General features: G+C 37.2%; 1 protein-coding gene across 2 annotated transcripts in view; it reads left to right on the forward strand.

The window, feature by feature from the left end:
* SPAG17 (sperm associated antigen 17) overlaps positions 1-22500 on the forward strand; it is a 105577-nt gene that overhangs the window by 14372 nt on the left and 68705 nt on the right. For both annotated transcript variants that reach the window (XM_072043692.1, XM_072043694.1), the window contains exons 4-6: positions 10837-10968; positions 15651-15858; positions 17547-17741. In XM_072043692.1, coding sequence (XP_071899793.1) covers positions 10837-10968; positions 15651-15858; positions 17547-17741 — 535 coding nt within the window. The remainder of the gene's footprint in view (positions 1-10836; positions 10969-15650; positions 15859-17546; positions 17742-22500) is intronic.

Raw genomic sequence — 22500 nt, forward strand, 5'->3', positions numbered from 1 at the left:
TGAAAAGATCTTTTCTTCAAAAAGAACAAAATTAAATTGATAATAACCATTTTGGAAGGTGGTCCAAGTTTCATGGAACCCAAGCTGATTGTTGTAGTGTGTGCTTTGTCAGATGTTCACTTAAGAATCCTCTGCTTTGCATCTTTCCATTTGGTACAGTGAAATACTCAAAACTTTTCTGTTACAGTATCTTTCTAATTTTTCTGAAGTTGCCTGTAATTTGTGAGGCATCTTGCAAAATATTTTAAAGTTGAAATGCACGTTCTGCATACCAACTTTATAGACCTAGAGTAGACTCTGATCTTAGAGTAATTTCTCACATTCTGAGTGTGGGAAGATTGTATAAAACTCCACTGTCTGCCTACCACTTATGAAATGTTCCTTTCATTCTTTTCATTGTAAAATTCTCAACAAGATTCATCTTTGTTCAGCACTGTTCATTTTCTTAAGACTAGGATAAGCCACAACCATATCATGCAAACCATTTTTTTTTATGAGCATGATCATTAAATTATATTCCACAGTTTTCATAAAGAAGACTTAATTATGGCTAGAAGCAGTTCAGTTATGTGGAGAGTCTCTTGGTTGTATCTTTTCTGCTATTCACAGCCAGCTCGCCCTTATATCTCTATAACCATGCCCCCTTTTCATGTTCCCCATAAAGAAATTGCCCAGCTTTTTCCTCTGACTTCTTCTGTCTCTCTGTGTATCTTTCATGACTAACTCCTTTCTTCCTTAAATGTGAAATAGTGAGGACTTCTAAATCAGGCTGTCCAAGATCTTGTTACCCATCTGATTACACTGAATTGTCTCTGATTCTGCAACCCAGAAAATCATTTTTCTCCATCATAATCATTAGCTTGCAAGTCACATGCAGGAACTGTTAAGATTTAAACAGAAGAAAGCATAGGATATTTACTACAAATTGTCGTATTTGGCTGAACATGGAAACGATTTGATTCTCCTTTTGGCTTGCTTCTAGATATGCACAGCAACTGATTGTCATTCAAAACCTCATTTCTATTCTACCTTCTTTTTTACAGGGAAGAAGTATCAACTCAGATACTTCAAAATTCAGGACTGGCAAAAGCAGAAAAAGTGCCAGTTTTATTGTTGGATTGAAGATCCATAACAGCCAACCTGTACTGACAGGGATATAGAAATATCAACCTAGTTGTGCAATTTCAAAAAGCAAACCAAAGAGACAGTCCAAATTAAATCCTTCTACTGCTAAGCATAGTATGTACACTTTGCCATCAAAATGCAGTTCAGTTGACTGTTTGCACGTAAATCTTAATTAGTTCATGTTTTGTACAGCTCATTTTTGAGGACTAAAAGGTTATGGATTAGAAACAGAATCTTGCATTGTTTTAAAATTATTTATAGGGTGCTTTTTTTTTTTTCTTCATTTACTTTTTTTTTTTTCTTCCTCAGTTTGTGCTCTCAGAGTCCTTGGGAAATTGTGTAATGTTCACAGCACTTTTTGCATTAATAATAAGCTGTAGCAGGGTCAGAAGGATCCTTGGGTTTTCTAGGTGTAAGTGAAACATATTCTTCTCCTGTCACTTCCAACACAAAATACATTACCTAAGATATTAAGAATTCATGTAGGGTAGTGAAACATAGCAATGAGCAAGCTGAAGTAAACTGAATGAATTCTGGCAGAAAACAAGGAATTTAAAGCAGTCTTACTTCAAGCATTTCTGTGAATTGTTTGTTTGCTTGTTTTCTGGAATTATGTAGAATGTAGATTTGTGAAGTAAAGGTTGTTGCTGGTAAGACTATTTGAAGTGTTCTTTTGGTGGTATCACAATGTAAAGAGAAGGTCTACTTTTTATTGGAACTCAGTATGTAGTTCTTGGGTATAGGTGTTATAAATGTATTATGAAAGTTTATACATACACATACACGTGTGTTTGTGCAGGCACGTAAGTATTCAAAGCTATGTTATTCTAATAAGTTCTCACCTCAATGGCATGAATTTCATTAAGGAATTCTGAATATTTTTTATGTCCTCTCTTCAGCTGGTCCTAAATAATTCATGCCTTTCTGTTATCTTTCTGGTTGTGTCCTTTTTTTTTTCTCTTTTTTTTGGGGGGGATACTGCCATCTGTCTCAGTACTTTCATGGGAAAAAAGAAAAAGGACAAGGGTATGTGTTTATGTTGCCTTAAGGATATTACAGTAAATTTCTAGCATAGAAAAAGAAAAAGGTTTAGGTTTATTGTTTTGTGTGTGTGTTTGTTGGTTTTTTTTAAGTGATATAGCTAATGATACTACATCTTCAGCAAAAAAGTGATATGAATCTCTCTTACAATGCTGTCCTGAATGAAGTAGCATTAAATCTCACACAGATCTTGCTTTTCAAAGAACAGAAATGAAAATCAACATATCTGGCCCATTGGCCCCTGCTCTTATAAGAATTCTTCTAATCCTCTGTAGTGATCCCTCCCATAAAAACTCTCATGTCACCCATTAGCTTCCTGTCTCTAATTGCATTCATGATTCCACATCTCCATTTTAGCTGTACAGTTTCTTCTACTCTATTACCATAAGTATTTTCACAGTCTAATGACCTAGAACAACTTTGTAATGGTATATATTTCTCGTGCTTCATTCTTGCTGCATAAGATTTATATATACAATGTTTTTCACTAGGATTTTACATGAGGTTAATAGTCTGATGTAGAAACAAAATTCTTAATGCTGCAGACGTAGTGCTTGTGGCTAGGAATATTTTTACCCAAGAAGGTACAAGCTGTTTTGAGTTGTGCAGTGGCATCTGGAGGAGATCAAAGAGTGGTTAGTAGCCAGAATATGTGTCACTGAAGAAACAAGTTTCAGAAATAATGCTAGTTAAGAATATTTTTAGGGAAGCCTTTTGATTTCTTGTGGAAACATATAATTAAATGTGAATAGTTTTTGTGGAAGCATATAGATTTTTACAAAGCACTGTCAGAATGGTCGGGATCAAGAGTAGGCTCTCTCAAAAGTAGAGATAGTCATTCTAAGATGCAGTCTTTCCAGTCGAAAGATGTGTCAATATAATTCTATTTTGTAGTAAAAGTTAGCAAAATTTTGTATTCTTTCCACTCTAGAACAAAAATTAATTGGAAAAGTGGTTGTAAAGTGGAACAGTTCAGGGGCCAAAACTTGTCAGGTGTCATTGTTTTGTTGAGTGGGTTTGACAGTAAAAAAGAACTTTGGCAGCCTTGCTGAATGGTCAAAAGGGTAGAAAGATTTCATATTTTTTCCAGTTCCAGTACAGAGCAAAACAAACACTGCAGTCTTAAATGTTGTAATAGAATGGAACCGTTCTCTAGTCAGCCTTTGTCAAGTGCAATTGTGTGGATGTCAGTTAAGAGAATTTTATTGCAAGAGCGCTTGGCCTTCACTCTCTATGGGTATGCAGATGCTCACAAAATGGCTAATGGCTGTCATTAAATGAGGATGCCTTTTAGAGAGGTACTGGCTCCAGGGAAGGGTAGGGAACATTTAAATCCTGCTGTGGGCACCATCTATTCCTTGCTTTTCATGTCTGTAGTACCAAATACCTAGCAGGTAAATAATTGTATGGAACATAACTTGTTTTGTAAATGAGCCTACTGCATGAAGTGTATTTACCTTAGAGCTGTTTATTTTGTCTTCTTAGGAGAGTTTAACTACTCTTCCTCCTGCGTCCAAGAATCTAGGTCAGTTTACTTAAAAGGAAGTTAAGGGGGAAAGAAAAACAAAGTTAGCTTGGGTTTTGCAAGGTTCATAAATCAGATTGGTCTCAACTTGTGAGTATCAATATAAATGATTCTTATGGAAGTTGATCAATGTCTGCATATCAGCTGAAGTTAGATTTCCCTCTCTTTATCTCACAGGAGACCTGTACAAACCATTCTGTTTGCTCTGCTCACAACTGAATAGGGACAATTTATGGCTGTGCTGAGCTATTCCAAACAGAGACTATCCCACCCCAAGACACAAATCTTTGGCATCTCCAGATGAACTGCAAATTTTGGGGTTATCCATATTCCTCCTAGATAATTTTAAAATATTCCAGGATTTTTGATACTCTACTGGCTCTGGCTGGGTTGGTAGTAACTTTCCACAGGGCAACCCATATAGTGCTTTGATCTGCACTTGTAGACTTGTACTAACTTGTAGCTAGTAGTAATGATATGACACCAATGTTTTGGGTATTGCTGAGCAGTGCTGGCACTGTGTCAGGGCTGTCTATCCAGCTCTCACCCCCTTACAGGCCAGAAGGCAGAAGAGAGAGGTGGGGAGGGGACACAGCCAGGGTAGCTGACCTAAACTAACCAAACAGATATTCCATACCATACACTGTCACACTCAGCAATAAAAACTGGGGAAGTGAAAGGAGGGGGAGGGTCTCTTGTTATAAAAGCATCTGTCTTCCCGAGCAACTACTACATGAATTTGTTGAAGCCCTGCTTCCCAAGATGAGGCTGAACATTGCTTCCTGATGGGAAGTAGAGAATAATTATTTTCTCCGTTTGCTTCTGCACAGCCTTTGCTTACTTTTTATTTTCCTTTAATTAAACTGCTGAGTTTTCCTTTCTTCACCGTATCATCTCCCCCCATACTTCTGAGGAGGGAGAGTGAGAGGGCAGAAGAGTGGAACTTAGCTGTCCATCAGTTGTTAAATCACCACAGATACCTTGAAAATTTTACTAAAACTAGTGCTTTCAGCTACACAAGCTTCCTTCTACCTGTTGTGCTTACCTTAAGAGCTGGATACTTCATAATGCCTTTCACTGGTGGACTTCTCAGAGCTTGCTACATTGCTTTGGCAGACAGTTGCCTCACCAGTGCTAATACCCAGGGGAGTAGGATGTCATTGTCAACTATTTTCTCAAGAGCTGCGTGTGTACTACATTATGTTATCAAATTATGTGCCTTTAGCTTGGGTTTTGTTTGTTCCTTGAGACTGTACTGCTGTTGCTATAAACTGGTTGCTCCTAGAAATTGTCGTTGCTTACAATCAATTTCTAGAGCTTCTGTAGTTCTGCATCCCTTTCCAGGGGCCCATCTAAGGGCAGTATGTCACATTAGGAAGTTCCAGGATTTATAAATGCTACAACTGGGGTAAAAAATCTTGAGCTCCTGCAGAAAAACAATCTGCGTCTTCTAATTTTGTGTTTCATAGAAACTGAGAAATCTGCTTCTATTGTTTAGATGAGACAATTGAACATATTTTATTTCCATTTCAGAATAATGACTCTTCATAATCCTAGCTCTAGTATTCTTCAGGCAACACCCTCTGCCTGTATTATTATTTTATTACTGTTAATTGTAATTATCCGGCCTGAGGCCGTTTATAAAACCCCAAATTGCTGACAATTTATTGTCTAGGAAAGAAACTTGATCCCATTTGAAATTCATCAATCTATTTAAAACTTAGACTTTAAACTTGCTTAGAACTCTGGTGACACCTTGTTTTTGCTTTCTGCATTACAAGATTTCCTGCATATGTGCAACTTAGTATATTTTTTTTTTGTTTTCCATGCAAGTTTTGTTGCAATCTCTATGTTAAGCAAGTATGTCTGTAACAATGTCATTCTTAAACTGGTAGAGGGACCCTCTGGAAAAGAAAATACTGATATCTGTTTTGTTGCCTTCGAAGTTTCAGGTGATTATAAGTGGTTAATTATGAGCTGTGGAGTGTAGGACATGTTTCTCAAGTAGGATAATTAACTACAGAATCCTTTATCACCAAAGGAAAAAAAACATGCCCAAGGCCTGTCTGATGCAAACATGGGCGTAAGTGAAAAGGTCCTGCCGAGGAGCGGTGCCAAGCCCATGAGGTCATTGGGCCCTCCTGTCCCACAGGTTCTGAGGGTTCGTAACAAAACTCTGGCAATGTGTAGCTGGGCAGGTTCTGCCAGCACAAGCATTGATGAGACAGCTTTACTTCTTAAATCTTTTTGTTCCACCTCTTACTGGTTTCTCTCTGTAGCCAGATGTAATATCAGAGAAGCATGACTTTAGCTCAGTAATGTTCATTGTGCAAATCCAATTGGCTGGGATTACTGGAAAGAATTTACTTCTCAGAAGCACAAAATATTCTGCTCCACAATGAAAAGACAAGCTGGGCACATTTATACTACTGAAATGTAAATGTTTCAAGATTTCATCATAGCAATATATCTTTTATTCTGGGAACAGATCACAGCAGACTGGCGTATCTTCTCATTTTAAAGCTCTGGGGTCTTTAGAAGTTCTTCAGGCTTGAGTCACCATTTCAATTTTGTCTCTCCAGTTAGGGTGTTAAAAACGAACAGGTATCTAAAGAGCCACATGAGAGAATCTTTCCTTTGCATGACACTCCTGTTTCCTGAGATAGCAATACTAACAACTGTTCTTTTAAATAACTGGACATTCATCTCATATTTTCCCTTAAAGAAGGTGGGTTTGGTAGCAGGTCAGGAACGCATAGGAGGTATATGCCACAGATGGTTAGAGCTGTTGTATGAGATACTTAATAAAGCCAAGGTTAAAAATCATCGTAATTTGTATGTAATATGTTTTCTCTTTTTTACTTAAATGAGGTTATTCAACTATTTATGTTTCCCTTAAAACATTATTTGAGTACTTCTAACAGTAAGACACATACATTATACATAAGTGTCTTAGGAAGTACTCCTTCTGCATTGCTGAGATTAATCCAGTTAAGAAGGTCCTGCAGAGAAGGACTCGGGGGTACTAGTGCGTGAAAAGCTCAACAAGAGCCAGCAATGTGCACTTGCAGCCCAGGAAACCAACCATATCCTGGGCTTCATCAAAAGAAGCATGGCCAGCAGGTCGAGGGAGGTGATTCTCCCCCTCTGCTCTGCTCTTGTGAGACTCCACCTGGAGCACTGCCTTCAGCTCTGGGGTCCACAGCATAAGAAAGATATGGACACTGAGGAGAAGAAGGGAAACATCAAATCTACTTTTATAATTTTTTTTAATTTTCTGAAATACATGTTGGTAGAGTCTCTACTGATTAATGAAGATGATTTTCTGCTTTGGCTTAAGTTTTGCAGTCTATCTTGTGGATACATAAGCTCTGTATGGAGCTCTTTTCAGATATGCAGTTGATTTACTGATTTAGCTCGGTTTGAATTGCGAGAGCTTAATTCAGGAGTGGAGGATGATGATTATACAAGTGATCTTTTGACATCATATTTGGGAAGAGGTTCTGAGAGGCACAAGTGAAATGAGGGGAATGGTCAGACAATACAAACTAAATTACCTTTCAACAAACTGCAGGTGTGATCTGAAAGAAGTTGTTTCAGTCCGCTCAGGGCCTTCCTGGTATTCTTTTGAAATGATATCATATGCTCTAGTCAATGAAATGGCATCACCAGATTCAAAAATATTTAACATTATGCATACAGAAGTCTTCTTTGGCCAGAAGTAATTTTTCAGTATTACATGCAGCTTTCATTCCATAGTCTGTCTTGAAAGCTTGTGAGGGATTCACAACACTGATGGCAGATTGGTTTAAGATTTGGCTTATTTTATTGGCTTTTATTAGCTTGCTTAACAAATTATATTTGAACAGTAAGTATTAACTTCATCGATTAAGTAGTCCATATAACCTCTTGACTGATGGCTCTTCTGTTAATGATAGATTACCTGTTTCAAACTGACTTTATCTATGTCAGCTATGAAGGAATATGTTTTACTAAGGAGTTCTTCTAGGAACCATTATGTATGTGAGTCTTGAATTTATACAGTTTCAAGTACAGGAGGGAAGATGGAGTTTTACAAAGCTTATCATGGATATAGAATAACTAGGGCTGACCACTGTTCATAGCAAGTGATGCTAGCCACTTCCAATTAATGATAATGCTGTGAAAGTTGGTAATTCAATTTATCACTTCAAATGCTTTTCTCATTATGATTTAGCAGCCACAGAATGGTTCTGTATAAAGAAAAGGAGGCATTTCAAAGAAAGATACTATGAAGACTGGCTTTAAAGGTTTTCCAAACTTTTAAAACCTGTCTCCAATCTCAATGACATCAGCATATGCCAGTGGTATAGTATCACCTACAAGCACTCATGCAGTTTTTGAATGGCTTGAAATACATGCCCTTTGCACCAGGCAGCTAAGGCTCTGCATGGTTCATACTGCCACCATATGAGATCAAATACTGCATCACTGCAGCCTTTCTGCACTTCACAAATGTGACCCCTGCTGTGTGAGGAATGCTAAGTTTCCTATTCCTTTAAAGGAAAAGAGGCCCTACCTAACTGAGTTTGTCTGTCCAAGTTTCCATGGTTTCTCACATAAGGAAAAGGTCATCATTGGCAGGATAAAGTATAGCCAATCTGAAATGAATCCACCTCGTAGTATCCCAAAAAATTCCTTCTGTACTCCTACCAAGTCTTTGTCTTCAGCTTTTTTTTTTTATTATTGAGGCTCTGTGGATTTTTAGCTGTTTATGCCAGGTGCCTGCATAATTCACAGGGCCACAAATGAAGAAAACTTGCATGAGTGTAATAAATTCTTTTATCTGCTCTGCATGAATTGATCTATGTTCTATCTTTAAACAAGCAGTGATGAAGGATTTTTTTATTATCATTATTTGTTTATGCATGGAGCAGACTTTACATTGCTGTGTGAAAAACTGTTTTCATGGTATTGCCAAATGTAGGGTGCTCGTTTTATTTTTGTCTGAACTCTCTCCCCAGTATTAGAATGTATTCCTGTTAAATAGGGTTTGGTTTATACTTCTCTGACACCTCACATTAAAAAAAAAAAATAACAAATAAATGTCCCTCTCCACTCACTGAGTTGTCCAGTTTACTATAGACCTGGGAAAAGTCCCTTAATTTCTGTATTTTCTATCTACAAAGTAGGAATAATCACAATGCATTGCATTTAACTGGTAAAGCACTCTGAATTTCTCAGGAGGAATGGGTTGTAAGAATCTAAGCATTCCTTCCTTCTTCCATGAATAATAAATCAGCAACTGCCATCAAGCTCTGGGTTACTATATATACTTTTCAGGAATCCTTCCAGAATCTCTCCATTTCCCCTCTATTGTGCGTCAAGAAATGTGCATCTCATCTAGATTAGGCATTTGGGAAGCATCTCTTTCCATAGGCTGTTAACACCATTTCTGCAAAAAAGCGATATGGGTATTGTTTTTTTTTCTCTAAGGGAAATGACTATGATATTTCTACCAAAATCTCTTTCAGAGCTCAGATTTTCTGTAGCTAGCTCTGGGTGACTCTTCTTTGTTGGAATGGCTAGTAGATTTTAGGGTGCGTACAGTCTGTGGGATTTTTTTATGTCAGTCCTTAATGTGCCATTGATTTTCTGCCATGACTCTGAAGTTACTGGGGTTCTTTCCAGAAGCCTTCTATGGTTGGCTTGTTGAGATAGTGACCAGTAGTATTACTCAGAATACAAAAGATGTAAAGGAAAACTCATCTTAACCATGATGTATTTTCTTAAGTATTGTATGTTAAGGAGATATCAGATTTATTAGTGTTGGAGATGGGGGGTTATAAATACAAATATTTTGTTTGCTTTGTCTCTCTCTTATGTGATCCAGAAAAATCTAAAATTTAACATATTTTTTTTCCCGTGTTTTGTTCCCATGTACATGAAATACTAATTTGGCTTATAATATTCTGAATTCCATTCTGGCATTGATAATTCAGAGAAGCATTTGTAGTGGCTATAGTTACTTACCCAGGTTTTACTGGATAAGTGAAAATTTCTAAGCTGGGCAAGAAACTATGAAAGCTCAAAGCTAATGGTGGTGTTTGCATTAGACAAGACACAGTTCAGTGAGATGCAGTGTGCACCTTCATTGTCTGAATGTTAGCAAGCAAAATTGACACCATATGTGCCCAACTGTAATTGCTCCAAGAAGGGAAAAGAGAAACATGTCAGAACATTTGAGTAACACCTAATTCAGCCCATGGTTATAAATAAAGCTGATGGTTGCTTAAAAACAAAAGTAGGAAAATATTATGGTTATATTATTCCTCAACAGCGCTTCCTACATAGGTGAACTTTATTACAGAGACAACACAAGTGAAAAGAAACATATAACAACTTTTTATGGTATTTTTATGTTATTTTATTTTTTTCGCAGTAAATAAAGTGGTTATGAGGCTCCAAGGAAAACGGCCCAGATGTTACTGTGTTGTACGAAATTTAGTGGAAACAAGCTGTAAAAAACATAGTCATAAAACAGCCTGTCAATGCCACACATCTGGACAATGCAGCTGTATGTTCCCGCTGCTGTCATCACCCTAAGAAAACTCAATAGCCTTATTTCACCCCAATTAGGCTGCATACCAACAGAATCAGCATTACACAGGGAGGGGTGTATTTTCACCAAGACAGACCCTCTCAAATTCCCTTCAAGAAGTTTGTATCTTTCATTCAAGGCTGGTGCCTCAGACACTAGTCACTTTGTAAAGTAGTACGCCAAAGTATTCCTACCAATTTTGTACCTGCTAAATGTTTTTTTTTATTAGCTTATAATAAGTAGTTGCTTAATGTTGCCTGTTTAAAACCAATATATATATATATAAATAAAATATATAAATATATATATGCAGTTTACAGTAAAAACTGTGCATCTGTTCACACTTGCATAGTTTTCTCTCTTCTAGTTTTATCTCATACTTACAGCATTGGGACCAAAGAATAGCTATGCATCTTACTGATTTGTTGTTTTTCAGAACATGTGGCCATTCTGAGCCACATACTGTTAATGTGAAATAACACCCCATCTTTTCTGCATGCAAACTATGTCAAATGCAGTATTAAAACCATACAAGTAATAGCTGTTTTTGTTTTCTTCTCTGTAGGTAGTAGAAGCAGCCAAAGCCATTCTTGACAGCGGAGAAGAGATTCCTGTAACACTAACTGGAAAGCTATTGAAATTTCAACTGCTTTGTCTTAAACAGAAAGACCTTCAGAGAAGGGAAGCTGAAAAGAAGGTAGTACAGTATGCCATAGAGAGGATGCTTAATTAACTTTATGAAGCCACTTCTATTCAAGAGCTATTTGCATAAATTCAGCTTTCTACTTATGCTTCATTCCCTGCATCCGTAATTGAAGATAAATGTAAATAGAAATTTATATTTTAAGTTAATTAGATTTTTGGGAAGAAGCTCCCAATTACTCAAATGCAGGTGAGACAGGGAAAAAAAAATAGAAAAGAAAAAGTATTGCCTGTGAACTCTTCACTTCAGTAAAAAGTAGTAATGTCTTAGCTGAAGCATAGAACCACTAGAAAATAGTGGTAGAAACTTGCTTCAGCTCAATATATCTCTGCTGAAGTTAAGGTAGGAGAAGTTATATTACTTGAGAGTTATCAGGGGTATGTGCAGAGTAGCATTGTGAAGAAATTACTATCATGAATCACTTCTCTGGAAGAAATTTGGAGAAGTTATCTGTTCCATCCTCTGGTATTAAGGTGGGATAAAATATACGTAAACTATTCTTGGTAAATGTTTGTTGAACCTGTTCTTAAACACCTTGCACTGCTGTGCTTTCACCTTTCTACAGCAATCGGTATTACTGTTCAAATATCTTTGCAACATAGATATTTGTGAAAGGTTTCTAATTTCATCAACCCTGTTCAAATTTAAATCCATTGATGTTTAATTTCTCACTGTGTATGTGGACAATGGCTCAAGATCCAAGTGGAGAGCGGGGATAAGAAGTGTCCTTCAGGAGTCAGTATTGTTACCAGTATTATTCAATATCTTTGTTGGTGATATGGACAGTGGAATTCAGAGCACACTCAGCAAGTTGCGGATAACACCAAGCTTAGTGGTGCATTCCACCAGCTGGAGGGAAGGGTTGCCATCCGGAGGGACCTTGACAGGCTTGATAGGTGGGCTCCTGCAAACCTCATGAAGTTCAGCAAGGCCAAGTGCAACGTGCAGACCTGATGAGTGGATTGAGAGAAACCCTGCAGAGAAGGACTTGGGGGTACTGGTGGGTGAAAAGCTCAACCAGAGCCAGCAATGTGTGTTTGCAGTCCAGAAAGCCAACCATATCCTGGGCTGCATCAAGAGAAGTGTTGCCAGCAGGTCGAGGGAGGTGATTCTCCCTCTCTGCTCTTGTGAGACTCCACCTGGAGTACTGCCTCCAGCTCTGGGGCCCACAGCATAAGGACATGGACCTATTATAGCAAGCCCAGAGGAGGGCCACAAGGATGATCAAAAAAACCCTCACTTCCACATATTCTCCAAAATCATTACTTCTTGCTCCAAGACTGCCTTAGTCAGATTACTTCTGTGTTCTAGGAGGAATTTCAGCAAGATTGCACAGAATCACAATCATATTTGACTTGTTAGTGTTAGGTCAGAGGTTGGACTAGGTGATCTTGGAGGTCTCTTCCAACCTGTGATTCTGTGATATCAGAACCCTAATTGCTTTCTAATTGCTGTAATTATAAAAAGTAAACAAGTCAGTGCTACATTTCAAAAACTTACTGAACAATTATTTTTTGTTAGAGTCCTTTTCCACTAAATAATCATTAAACTGAAGACCTTTATTAACAGAAAGTCAAATACTTGCTGCAAAAAGTTACTCTGTTGATCAAAAATTACAGGTATTACAAGACAAAATATAAAACCTGTAAAATGGGATGATACGGAGATCTAAGTAGTCTGTTCTTGTAAAAAGTTAAAGAAAAAAAATGGTTTTAAGGATTATGTGCAATTGAAAAGTCTGTAAATGCTTTTTTATGAACAATTATATTTGTGGGAATAAGCAGAGTAAGTATACCACACACTCAAGAATATTAAATGCTAGTTGATGATTTAGTGTACTGGTCTCATTGAAGTCAATTGCAAAACTTTTACAAATGATAATCACAGAATGGTTGAGGTTGGAAGGGACCTCCAGAGATTATCTGGCTCAACCCCCCAGCTCAAGCAGGGTCACCTAGAGCACGTTACACAGGATCACATCCAGGAAGGTTTTGAGAATCTCCAAAGGAGACTCCACAACCTCTCTGGGTAGCCTGTTCCAGTACTCTGTCACCAGATCCATAAAGAAGTTCTTCCTCATATGGCAATGAAACCTCCTGTGGTTTAATTTATACCCATTACCCCTTGTCCTATCACTGGTCACAACTGAGAAGAATTTGGCCCCACCCTCTTTACATTGTCCACTCAGGTATTTGTAAAGGTTGATAAGATCCCCCCCCTCAGTCTCCTCTTTTCTAGGCTAAACAAGCCCAGCTTGCTTAGTCTTTCCTCATAAAACAGATGATGTAAGCCAAAAAAATGTGTAAAGAATCTGAGAAAAAAAATTTTTTAAAAAGTTCAACATGAAGAAGAATTCAAAGGGTAAAGCTGAAGTGCAAATTGTTCATAACAATGGATGATAAATGACTTTTCTCTTAGATATTAATCAGTGCTGGAAAGTAAACTGTAAAACAAAAAATTGAAGTTTAAATATTAGTCCCTTGAATATTAAAATGGAGCCTTCGGCTTTGTTTTGGCAAGGTTACTCTTGTATATATGAACTTATTTCTCTGGAGAATCTGAGGATAGTTGAATTTGAAGGTAGAAGAATCTCTGGACTTTACAGTTTCTTCTTGGTTTTAGCCAAGCAATCTGGACAGTTGTCTGCTCCACTGGATTTTAGCTATCAAAGTGTGACAGACAAATATGAGAGAAGCAGCTGAAGGACAAACTTGTCAGTTTTGGAGGCCTCAGTCAGCTGGGAGGCCTCTTCACTATAAAGATACTCTGCAGTACAGAATGGGAAAAAATTGGTGTTTAATTTAGAATTTTAGCTCTAAATTGCCTGCCATAAAATTTCAGTCTTTTCCAACTAGCTCGTGCAGTACAAGTTCCACTGACAGCTCAGGTGTTGAAACCAGGACATCACTGGCAGATTAATTATCAGAAAATTAACATAACTGTCCATTTTTCTTTGGAGTAAACACCAATAAATGGAATGACAGAAGAAAAGCAGAAAGTGAATAGGCAGAAATAAACCATCATTCCATTATGAAATTTCTGTTTTTCAATAGGAGCAGAAGCTTGTCATTAACTGCCAAGTGTATCCATTTGAATTATTCAAAGACACTTCTGCGTAATTAGAAAAGCGTGTGAGGTAATAAGATTTATGTAATTATGTAATACAAAGTTTAAAATGACAGATGGAAGACAAAACTCCACAGAAATCTGCACCTAGTAGGGAACAAGAAATGTGACATCAAAAAGGAAAGAGTCCTCAAAAGGAGAGGCTTTTAGTTCCTGAAATTCTAAGGACAAGTAGTGCTCTTTCTTGGAATCTTAACAAATTCAGATACGTCTCTTCTGATTGGAGGCTTAATTACATTAAATGATTCAGGTGCAATTAACAAAACTGATTGTAAACACTGTGGCCTGATGATTGCATCATCTGTTTTGATGTGTTCATCAACTTAGAATTCAAATTGATACTATCAAAATCTTTTGCTTAAAATGTCCAAAGTTGAATAAATCTGAAACCAAATCATTAATACTGTTCAAAGTCCCCAGTACCACAGCACAAACAGTTTTAAGAATCTATTGAAGGTATTTCTAAATGGTACAGAAAGTGAATGCATGAAGAAGGGAAGGAAGGAAATGATTTTCAGCTTTGGTTTTGAATTTGAGCTAAACACAATTTCTACAGCTGGAAAGTCTGCTTTTCCAGCTGGGTATAAGGAAAACAACTGTGTAGAGTCATCTGACCTATCTCATTTGCATGGAGAACTTTATTATTATTATTATTATTTTATTATTCTTATTTACTTATTTAATAGCCTTTAAAGTGACACCTGCAGTAAGTTAATATCTTTTCAATGTATTTACTTTAGCTTTACAAAAAAAAAAAAAACACAAAAAAAAACCACCATTCTCATGTGGTTAGTGCATAGTCATGCTGCTGGGAAAACATAAAGATTCTTGTTCTTACAGCATTTCTCTTTGCCTTAATATATTTTGAATTATTTTAATTTTAGACTTGTGAGCTTCTTGGATTTATAATGTGAGGCTTTGGGACACTATCACCATCTTTTTTCATTCTTTACTCTTAAATTACCAAGTAGAACTTAACATAGGGGGTTTGCTTGGAAATAATGAGAATGGCTGAGTAATATCCTGTGTGAAATGAGCACAAGGCTCTTGGTTGTAGTTTATAGTAGACAGATATTTACATCAAAGACAAAATAGTGCTGGTACTGTTTTATGCCATACTCAAGAGTGTTAACAGAGATGCTGAAGACTTAACAGAAATTGAATTTTTAGTCTTATTTTCCTTCAGTCTAGGGAAGGTTTCTGGCTGATGCAAGTACTGTAGTGGTAGTTGATGAAGGTCATTGGTTCTTGTCTTTCCACCAGTATTCGTTTAATCAATTCTGTAGGTATAATATATACCTTCCCCTCATAGTTCCTCTTTAATGTCAAGTCTTAACACTATGATTTAGTAAGAATATAATAAACTGAATGGTGTGCTCAAGAAGGAAAAAGCACTGTTTAAGACATCTTTAACACAACTTTATAACTCTGAGAGGGAAAAGTACTCAGAAGTATTCAAGTTACTCATTTATCCACTATAATTTTATAGCAATCTGTCCTTTGTTCTTCACAAAGGCTACAATGAAAATTTAGTTTCTTCATCTTGTCAGGCAGAAGAAGAGCTAAAAAAGGAAAAAGATGGAGGAAAAGAGAAAGGTAAACCTCCTGGCAAGAAGGAGAAACCCCCTAGTGCCAAGACAGCTGAGAAAGAAAGGAAAGGAAGAAAGACAGACGTAGCCTCTGCAGTGCCAGCTACTGTTAAAAAGAACACCCAACTGAAGCGACGAGGAGAAGAGGAAGAGGAGTACAAATACATTGGTACGTAAAGAAAGCATATATGCTCCTGATAAACTTGCAAAAATCATCAAACCTAGCTTCACATTCAGTATGTTTTTTGTTTCATGTTGAAAGATGTATTTGGCAATATGAAAGCATTGCCACCTTGCATTTGAAGAGGGCACTATACTTTACTTAGAAGTAAGATATATTGTACAGTCCGAGAAATAAAATAGAGATGAGATGTGTAGCACATTAACATCAAAAATGTTTTAGCATGTGTAAGACTAAAGTGGCTAAATAAATATTACATATCCTTACACAAAGATTTCAGAATAACTAAGTGCATGTGTCAGTATCCAAAGGCATCTTTCTCCTTGTATTAATAAAGTAAAACTGAGCTGTCCACCATTGTTTAGAGGTGAAGCCAGGTTCTGTATAAAGGGCAATATGAATTCATTTACTGTAAAAACATGTGAGTAGTGCTAAGACCTGAAGAAAGCTAGTCCAGAAGTGAGCTATACAAGGTAAGGAATAATATACTAAACAGTGTTGAGAAAATCTTTATTCTCAATACATAGCACCCATGGTTACAAATGTCACTGGAACAAAAAAAAATGGGAGAATGTGCATACTTCTCCTCATTAGATCATAGTTATATTTAATTTGGACCACAGTGAGCTTTAACTACGTCAGAAAAAACAGGATTTCTCCCACTAGAGAAGCACTTGCTGGTCTTGAATGCGTAGCCGGTATTCCCCAGTTGAACCCCTGCAGGCATTCCTTCCTATTTCATCAGACTTTGTCCATATCTCTTTTGAGATCAATGATACTCCTCAAGCATTTAAAAAGCATTGATCTAGATGTTTAGAACAAATCTGAAGCTGACGAAATTGCACAGGAACAGAACAGTGGCTTTCTGTGCATTAGTTCATTTTCGTGGATAAGGCATGGCAAAAATATCATTTTGATAATTTTAAGATTTTTCACGGACTTAGAAGTGTTTGAAGAAATTTCTATGCCTGTAAGAATCAAAGCTAAAGTAATGTAGAGACCTCATTTTATCTTACTTATGTGAGTGTACTGTACAGAATGGCTTTGAGTAGCTATTAATGTGGTTCTGCTAGGCCCTATAGAAACAATTTTACCAGATCCAACGTGTTTGATTCCAATCTGAGGGGTGTCTGAGGAGTGGGCAGAAAACATCAGGTGCCTGTATAAAATAAGAGATTTTTTTTTTACCCCATATCCATACTTTGCTGCCTTGTTAGTCACAGCTAATGATAAGAAAAAGTAGGAAAAATAATAATTGCCTCCAAAAGCTAACCACCATGAAAAGTGTCTTTGTTTAGTATGCTTAATAGTTTTATGTTACAAACTGCTAGCATTGCCATTAAATTTTATTAACTGAGATCATCTCATTAGTCCCAAGGGTATTTACAAAACAGTGATAGCAATGATTGCAGATTATCTCAAAGGAGAATTTGTCTAGTTACTTTGTGCTTGCAAAGATGATAGAGGAATAAAAAAACAAACACCCCAGAGACTGTCGGAATATCAGAAGCTACCTACTGTTTTTTTCTGAATGCTGCATTTTTGTTAATCGTTTGTAATAGTTTGCATCTGTGACCTTAATTTGCAGTATCACTATATATGCAAGGGAAAAAAAAAAATTTTTTGTTTAGCTCTTGAATTCCTTACTCCAGTCTGTTTTAATGTGTTTTGAACAGATGATGAACCAGATGATGGTGCCCACTATTACTTTATAATCTTGGGTTTCCACAACCCTCAGCTACTGCCTGTGATGTCTGAGCTTGGAGTTAATGTTTCAAGTGTAATCAGGATTTCTTCTGAGAATTATGATCCATTACAGACATACTTGGAAGCAGCTAAACTTCAAGAAGAATCTTTACTTTCACCTGAAGGTAATTTGGTCATAAGAACAAAATTTGTGTAGAAAGAATACTGTTTTGTATTCAAGTAGACCGTTCCTGTTGTGCTTTTCTCCTCTGTGACTTGTGTATATGTATACTACCTGTGAGCAGCCTTATTTCCTGGTGCAAAAATGCTGTTGCCATTGGTTTGGTCACCAAACCAAACGGTTTGCTAAAGCAAAAGCTTGCCTTAGCTGGCCAGTGGAAAGGACTGACTAAGCAGGCAGTGTTGCAGCCACAGTTCTGTGCAGCAGCCACCAAGGAACATTTTATCAAATGCACACCTGTATGTGTCATTAGCCAGGAAGGTCTGTTCCTAAGAAAATTTGTACATACGGTAATTTCAAGGGAAGTGCACAGGTTGTGACTGTGTGCCCAGCCAGAAAAGAATGTGTTACAGAATAACACCCTGCAGTCATACAGCCTGAGGACTGCTGAGTAGCACCTCTGTTGAAAAGGATGTGGGTTTCTGGTGGACAGCAAGCTAAATGCGAGTCATCAGTGATAGCTAACCATACTCAGCTGTATTAGCAGAGCCAGTAGGTCAACAGAAGCCATTATCCCTGTTACTTGGCACTCATGAGACCAGAGTTTTAGGCTCTGCAGTACAAGAAAGATACCGATAAATTTGAATGAGTCCAGCTGACAGCCACCCTGTGAGGAGTGGCTAAAGGACCTGGGCTTGCTGAGTGTGGAGAAGAGAAGGCTTATGGAGCACCTAATAGCATCCTTCCAATACTTTTGAGGGGTGTTCCCAAGAACACAGAGCAAGACTTTAATGAGGTATGTGGCCAAAGGAGAATAGGTGGTGTTCATGAATAACCTTCAGAAAGCACAGACCCCAGAGATAGAGGGAAGGTCTGGAGCACAGGAGTTACACCCTTGGTAGAAGAGGATCAGGTCAGGGAATACTTAAGCAAACTTTGAATGACCATGGCAACTGGGAGAGGTGCTTGAGGACTGGAGGAAAGCAAATGTCACTCCTGTCTTCAAAAAGGGTAAGATGGAAGACCCAGAGAACTAGAAGCCCCTCAGCATCAATCTCTGGGAAGATGATGAAACAACTATGATTATTTGCTTATTTATAAGAAAACTTTATAAAGGGAAGAAAAAGTAAATATATCTGGTAGTCCTTCATTTAAGTAGTGTTATAGATAGTAATGCAAGTTTTCCTATTACTAAGAAAGGATAGGTTGCATAGCAAGGAAACAGATGGCTAACCCATGCATTTTTTTTTGTGCACTTCATATATAAGGAATCATATAAGAATCAGAAATAGCTCAGGCAACTAGGAATCGGAATGTATATTTATTATGATCCTAATGGCACAAAATCAGAAAGGCCAAGGCACAAAATGGGGTGCAGGAGGAGGACCAAAAAAAATATATGTTTTTTTACTGCTCATCATAGAGGAAGAACTGTCAGAGGTAGTCCTGACAAGTCTGGCAGTAGTTAATGTTTTGAGGGGCTTTTTGTACTTCTTGGCATGGGTGTTGTGGAGGGTTAATCAGTTTTCACTACAGATACTGTTGCAGACAGGTGATGGTTACAACTAACTACAATTAATGCTGGTAACAGAAAGATTCAACTTCAGATTGCAAAGGAATAGGCAAAATAGCTGAGTAGTACTGAGGTAAGATAGAGGAGTTTTCAAATCAGCTGATTCAGCTTAACTTAAATGGCATTCAGTTTAAAGATCTGCCTGCCATTCTCATTTATACTTGAGACTCACAAAGAACAAATGAGATAGTGGAAAAAGATCTGGGAGGAAGAGGGAAAGGAATACAAATAGCCAGGGCACTGAAATCTGCTTAATTTCTGTTTCTGGGAAAATACTGGAACAAAGAATTTACAACTGGTTAAGAGAAATGAATATAGGAGTAACAGCTAGTATATCCCTGTACTCAGCTCCAGTAAGGCCTTACCTTGTGTACTGTGTTCAGTTTTGGGTCCCTCAGTACAAGAAAGACATCAAGGCCCTGGAGCATGTCTCAAGAAGTGCTACAAAACTGGTGAAGGGCCTGAACACAAGTCTTATGAGGAGCAGCTGATGGAACTGGGCTTGTTTATTCTGGAAAAGAGGAGGCTCAGGGCCTTATTGCTCTCTGCAACTACCAAAAAGAAAGATGTGGAGAGTTGGGGGTTGGCCACTTCTCACAGATAACCAGCAACAGAACAAGAGGGAATGTCCTCAAATAGAGCCAGGGGAAGTTCAGGTTGGAAATCAGGAGAAATTTATTCTCAGAAAGAGTGGCTAAGCATTGGAATGGGTTTCCCAGGGAGGTGGTGGAGTCACCATCCCTTGGGATGTTTAAGGAAAGATTAGATGTAGTATTTAGGGACATGGTTTAGTGGGTTGGTAATATTGGTGGTAGGGGGACGGTTGGACTAGATGATCTTGGAGGTCTTTCCTAACCTTAATGATTCTATATGTTGTTCAAGAACAAATCATATCAGATAAGTTTAATTTCCTTACAAAATTAAGTACTGACCTTTTAAGCAGAGGAATAGTGTTGTATATTTGAATTTTACTAATGCTATTTCACATGGCCCGCAGTAAGCAAGATAGGTCTAGAGGAAAGTGTATGTATAGTAGGTGCAACCTCCTTGGAAAACCTTAGCTTTTGTAGAGTAGCTATTAAAGGCTTATAAAATACAAGGATGCATGGAGTGGAGTCAAGAGAATTTGTGCTTGTTCTAGTATTATAAAATATTATCATCAATATTGGAAAAAGGGGGTGTGATTCAAATGCAAAATGTTCTTGACAGAATAGAGAATAACAATTTGGAATAAAGCATATTATGTTTAATGTGGGCAACTATAGTATAGTATATTTATGCAAGAATAATTTGTGTACAAATACAATCTAGGAAGCACCTAACTAAAAGACACATTGTGAGACATGCTATCATGCTGACTCTGTAAAGGAACATGTCATCAGTATCACTATGCCACTAAAAAAAATCTCCAGATTATAAATGAGAATATGACCTAAAAAAAATACCTGAAATAATTCTATCATACAGCTCAACAGTGAGCTAAAATTTCATAATGTGTGTCAATCAGAAAATTCCAAATGATCACAAAGAAAATTATTAGGAATCTGTAAAACTTGACCTATGAGGAAAATAAAAAAAAAAAAAAATTGTCAGCCTTATCTTTTTAAACTTAAGGATAAAGGGCATAAAGGGGGATGTGGTAAAAGTTTGCAAGTTTATAAAAGGCTAGGATAGAAAATAAAGAGTATAAATTACAAAAAAAAAAACAATATAACACGAAGAAACTTTATACAGGAGAGGTTGGTGAAGTACTAAAGCAGATGGAGTAGGAATATTGAGGCTTTTAAGGTTATATCAGGCAAACATTTGTCACCAGTGATATAGTTAATTGTGCCTTGGAGCAGAGGTTACATAATTTCCTAGTTGAATGGCTTTTGAAATAGATCATGACTGATCATTTCAGTAATGTACAAAGATGTACTTCTAGAAAGGAAGACATTAACCTATAAATCCCATTGTGTTATAATGTTTCTGTTGTTCATGGCATTAGTACTCCTAAACCATGGATTAGGCACCATAGCTTTCATGTTCTTTTCCTTCTCAGGTGTCTACATGCCCTATTGGCTTTCATTTTGTGATGTTACCAAGTCAAGCACTACTAGTACCTTTCATATGGTTAGGTTTTTATTCTTCTAATCACTCTAGTAGCTCTACTATTATCTCCTCTTTTCCGAGAGTTAATATTCAGAACTTAGACCAATCACTCAGCCTGACAAAATGGAATTTGTTTTTCTGTTTCTGCTGGAAATCTGTGACCTGACACATCCTAGTGATTCTAGGACTTCTGTTTCCACAGCGATGGTTCAAAATCACTATGCAATGTATTAGTATATACTAGATGCTATTATTCCACTGTTACATGATTATAACAGATTGCTGTTGTTCCAAAATTACGTAGAGTACCACTGAATACCATCTTAATTTCAAATTCTTTAGTAATAGAAATGAGAATTCAGTTCTTCTGTGGGGTTGTGCCACATTTCTTCTGCATTGACAGTTTCTCCCAACTCCTGCATCTTCTTTTGGGGTTACTCATGGAAATTTAATTTATTCTGAGAGGGTTTACATGATGAAAATATACTTAAGGACCTTAGTACTATAGGCATAAGAATGAAGCAGAGAGGCGATATTCAAGGATAGAGCATCTAACGATTGATGCTAGAGAGCCAGATGTTTCTGTGCAAGGGGATACCTAAGTGTCATATGCTTATGTGTTTTATTATTAAACTGTGGGGTAGAGTTAGTAAAACATAATTATTCTTCTGTTGTAAAACTGGAATTTTGGGCTGCAATATTGTTAGTACAGTGCCACTCAACTTCCATTCAACAACATGAAGTGGATGACCCATGACTGAGCAGTCTAAATACTGTTATACTGCCATGACATACATTCAAAGCTGAGTGTGTTAGGAGAACATTACCACTGAACTAGAGTTTATCTTTCATGAGCAGATGAAAAAAGAAGGAAGAAGAAAGATGGTCCTATGACTGAGATGAGCTGTTAGGAGAATGGAACAGTTTAAATCAAAGGACCATCTGGGCCGGTATTCTATCTCCAGAAGTGGTCATGAACCGATGCCTGAGGAAGATGAGAGGAATATGAAAAGAGTAAAGGAAAGGAATAGAAGTAATAAGAAAAGAAGAAGCGTAATAGGAAAAGCACATATGAAACTTCTCCGTGTGCACCTCA

The sequence above is a fragment of the Anas platyrhynchos genome, chromosome 1 (genome assembly GCF_047663525.1).
Source record: "Anas platyrhynchos isolate ZD024472 breed Pekin duck chromosome 1, IASCAAS_PekinDuck_T2T, whole genome shotgun sequence".
Classification (NCBI taxonomy): Eukaryota; Metazoa; Chordata; class Aves; order Anseriformes; family Anatidae; genus Anas; species Anas platyrhynchos.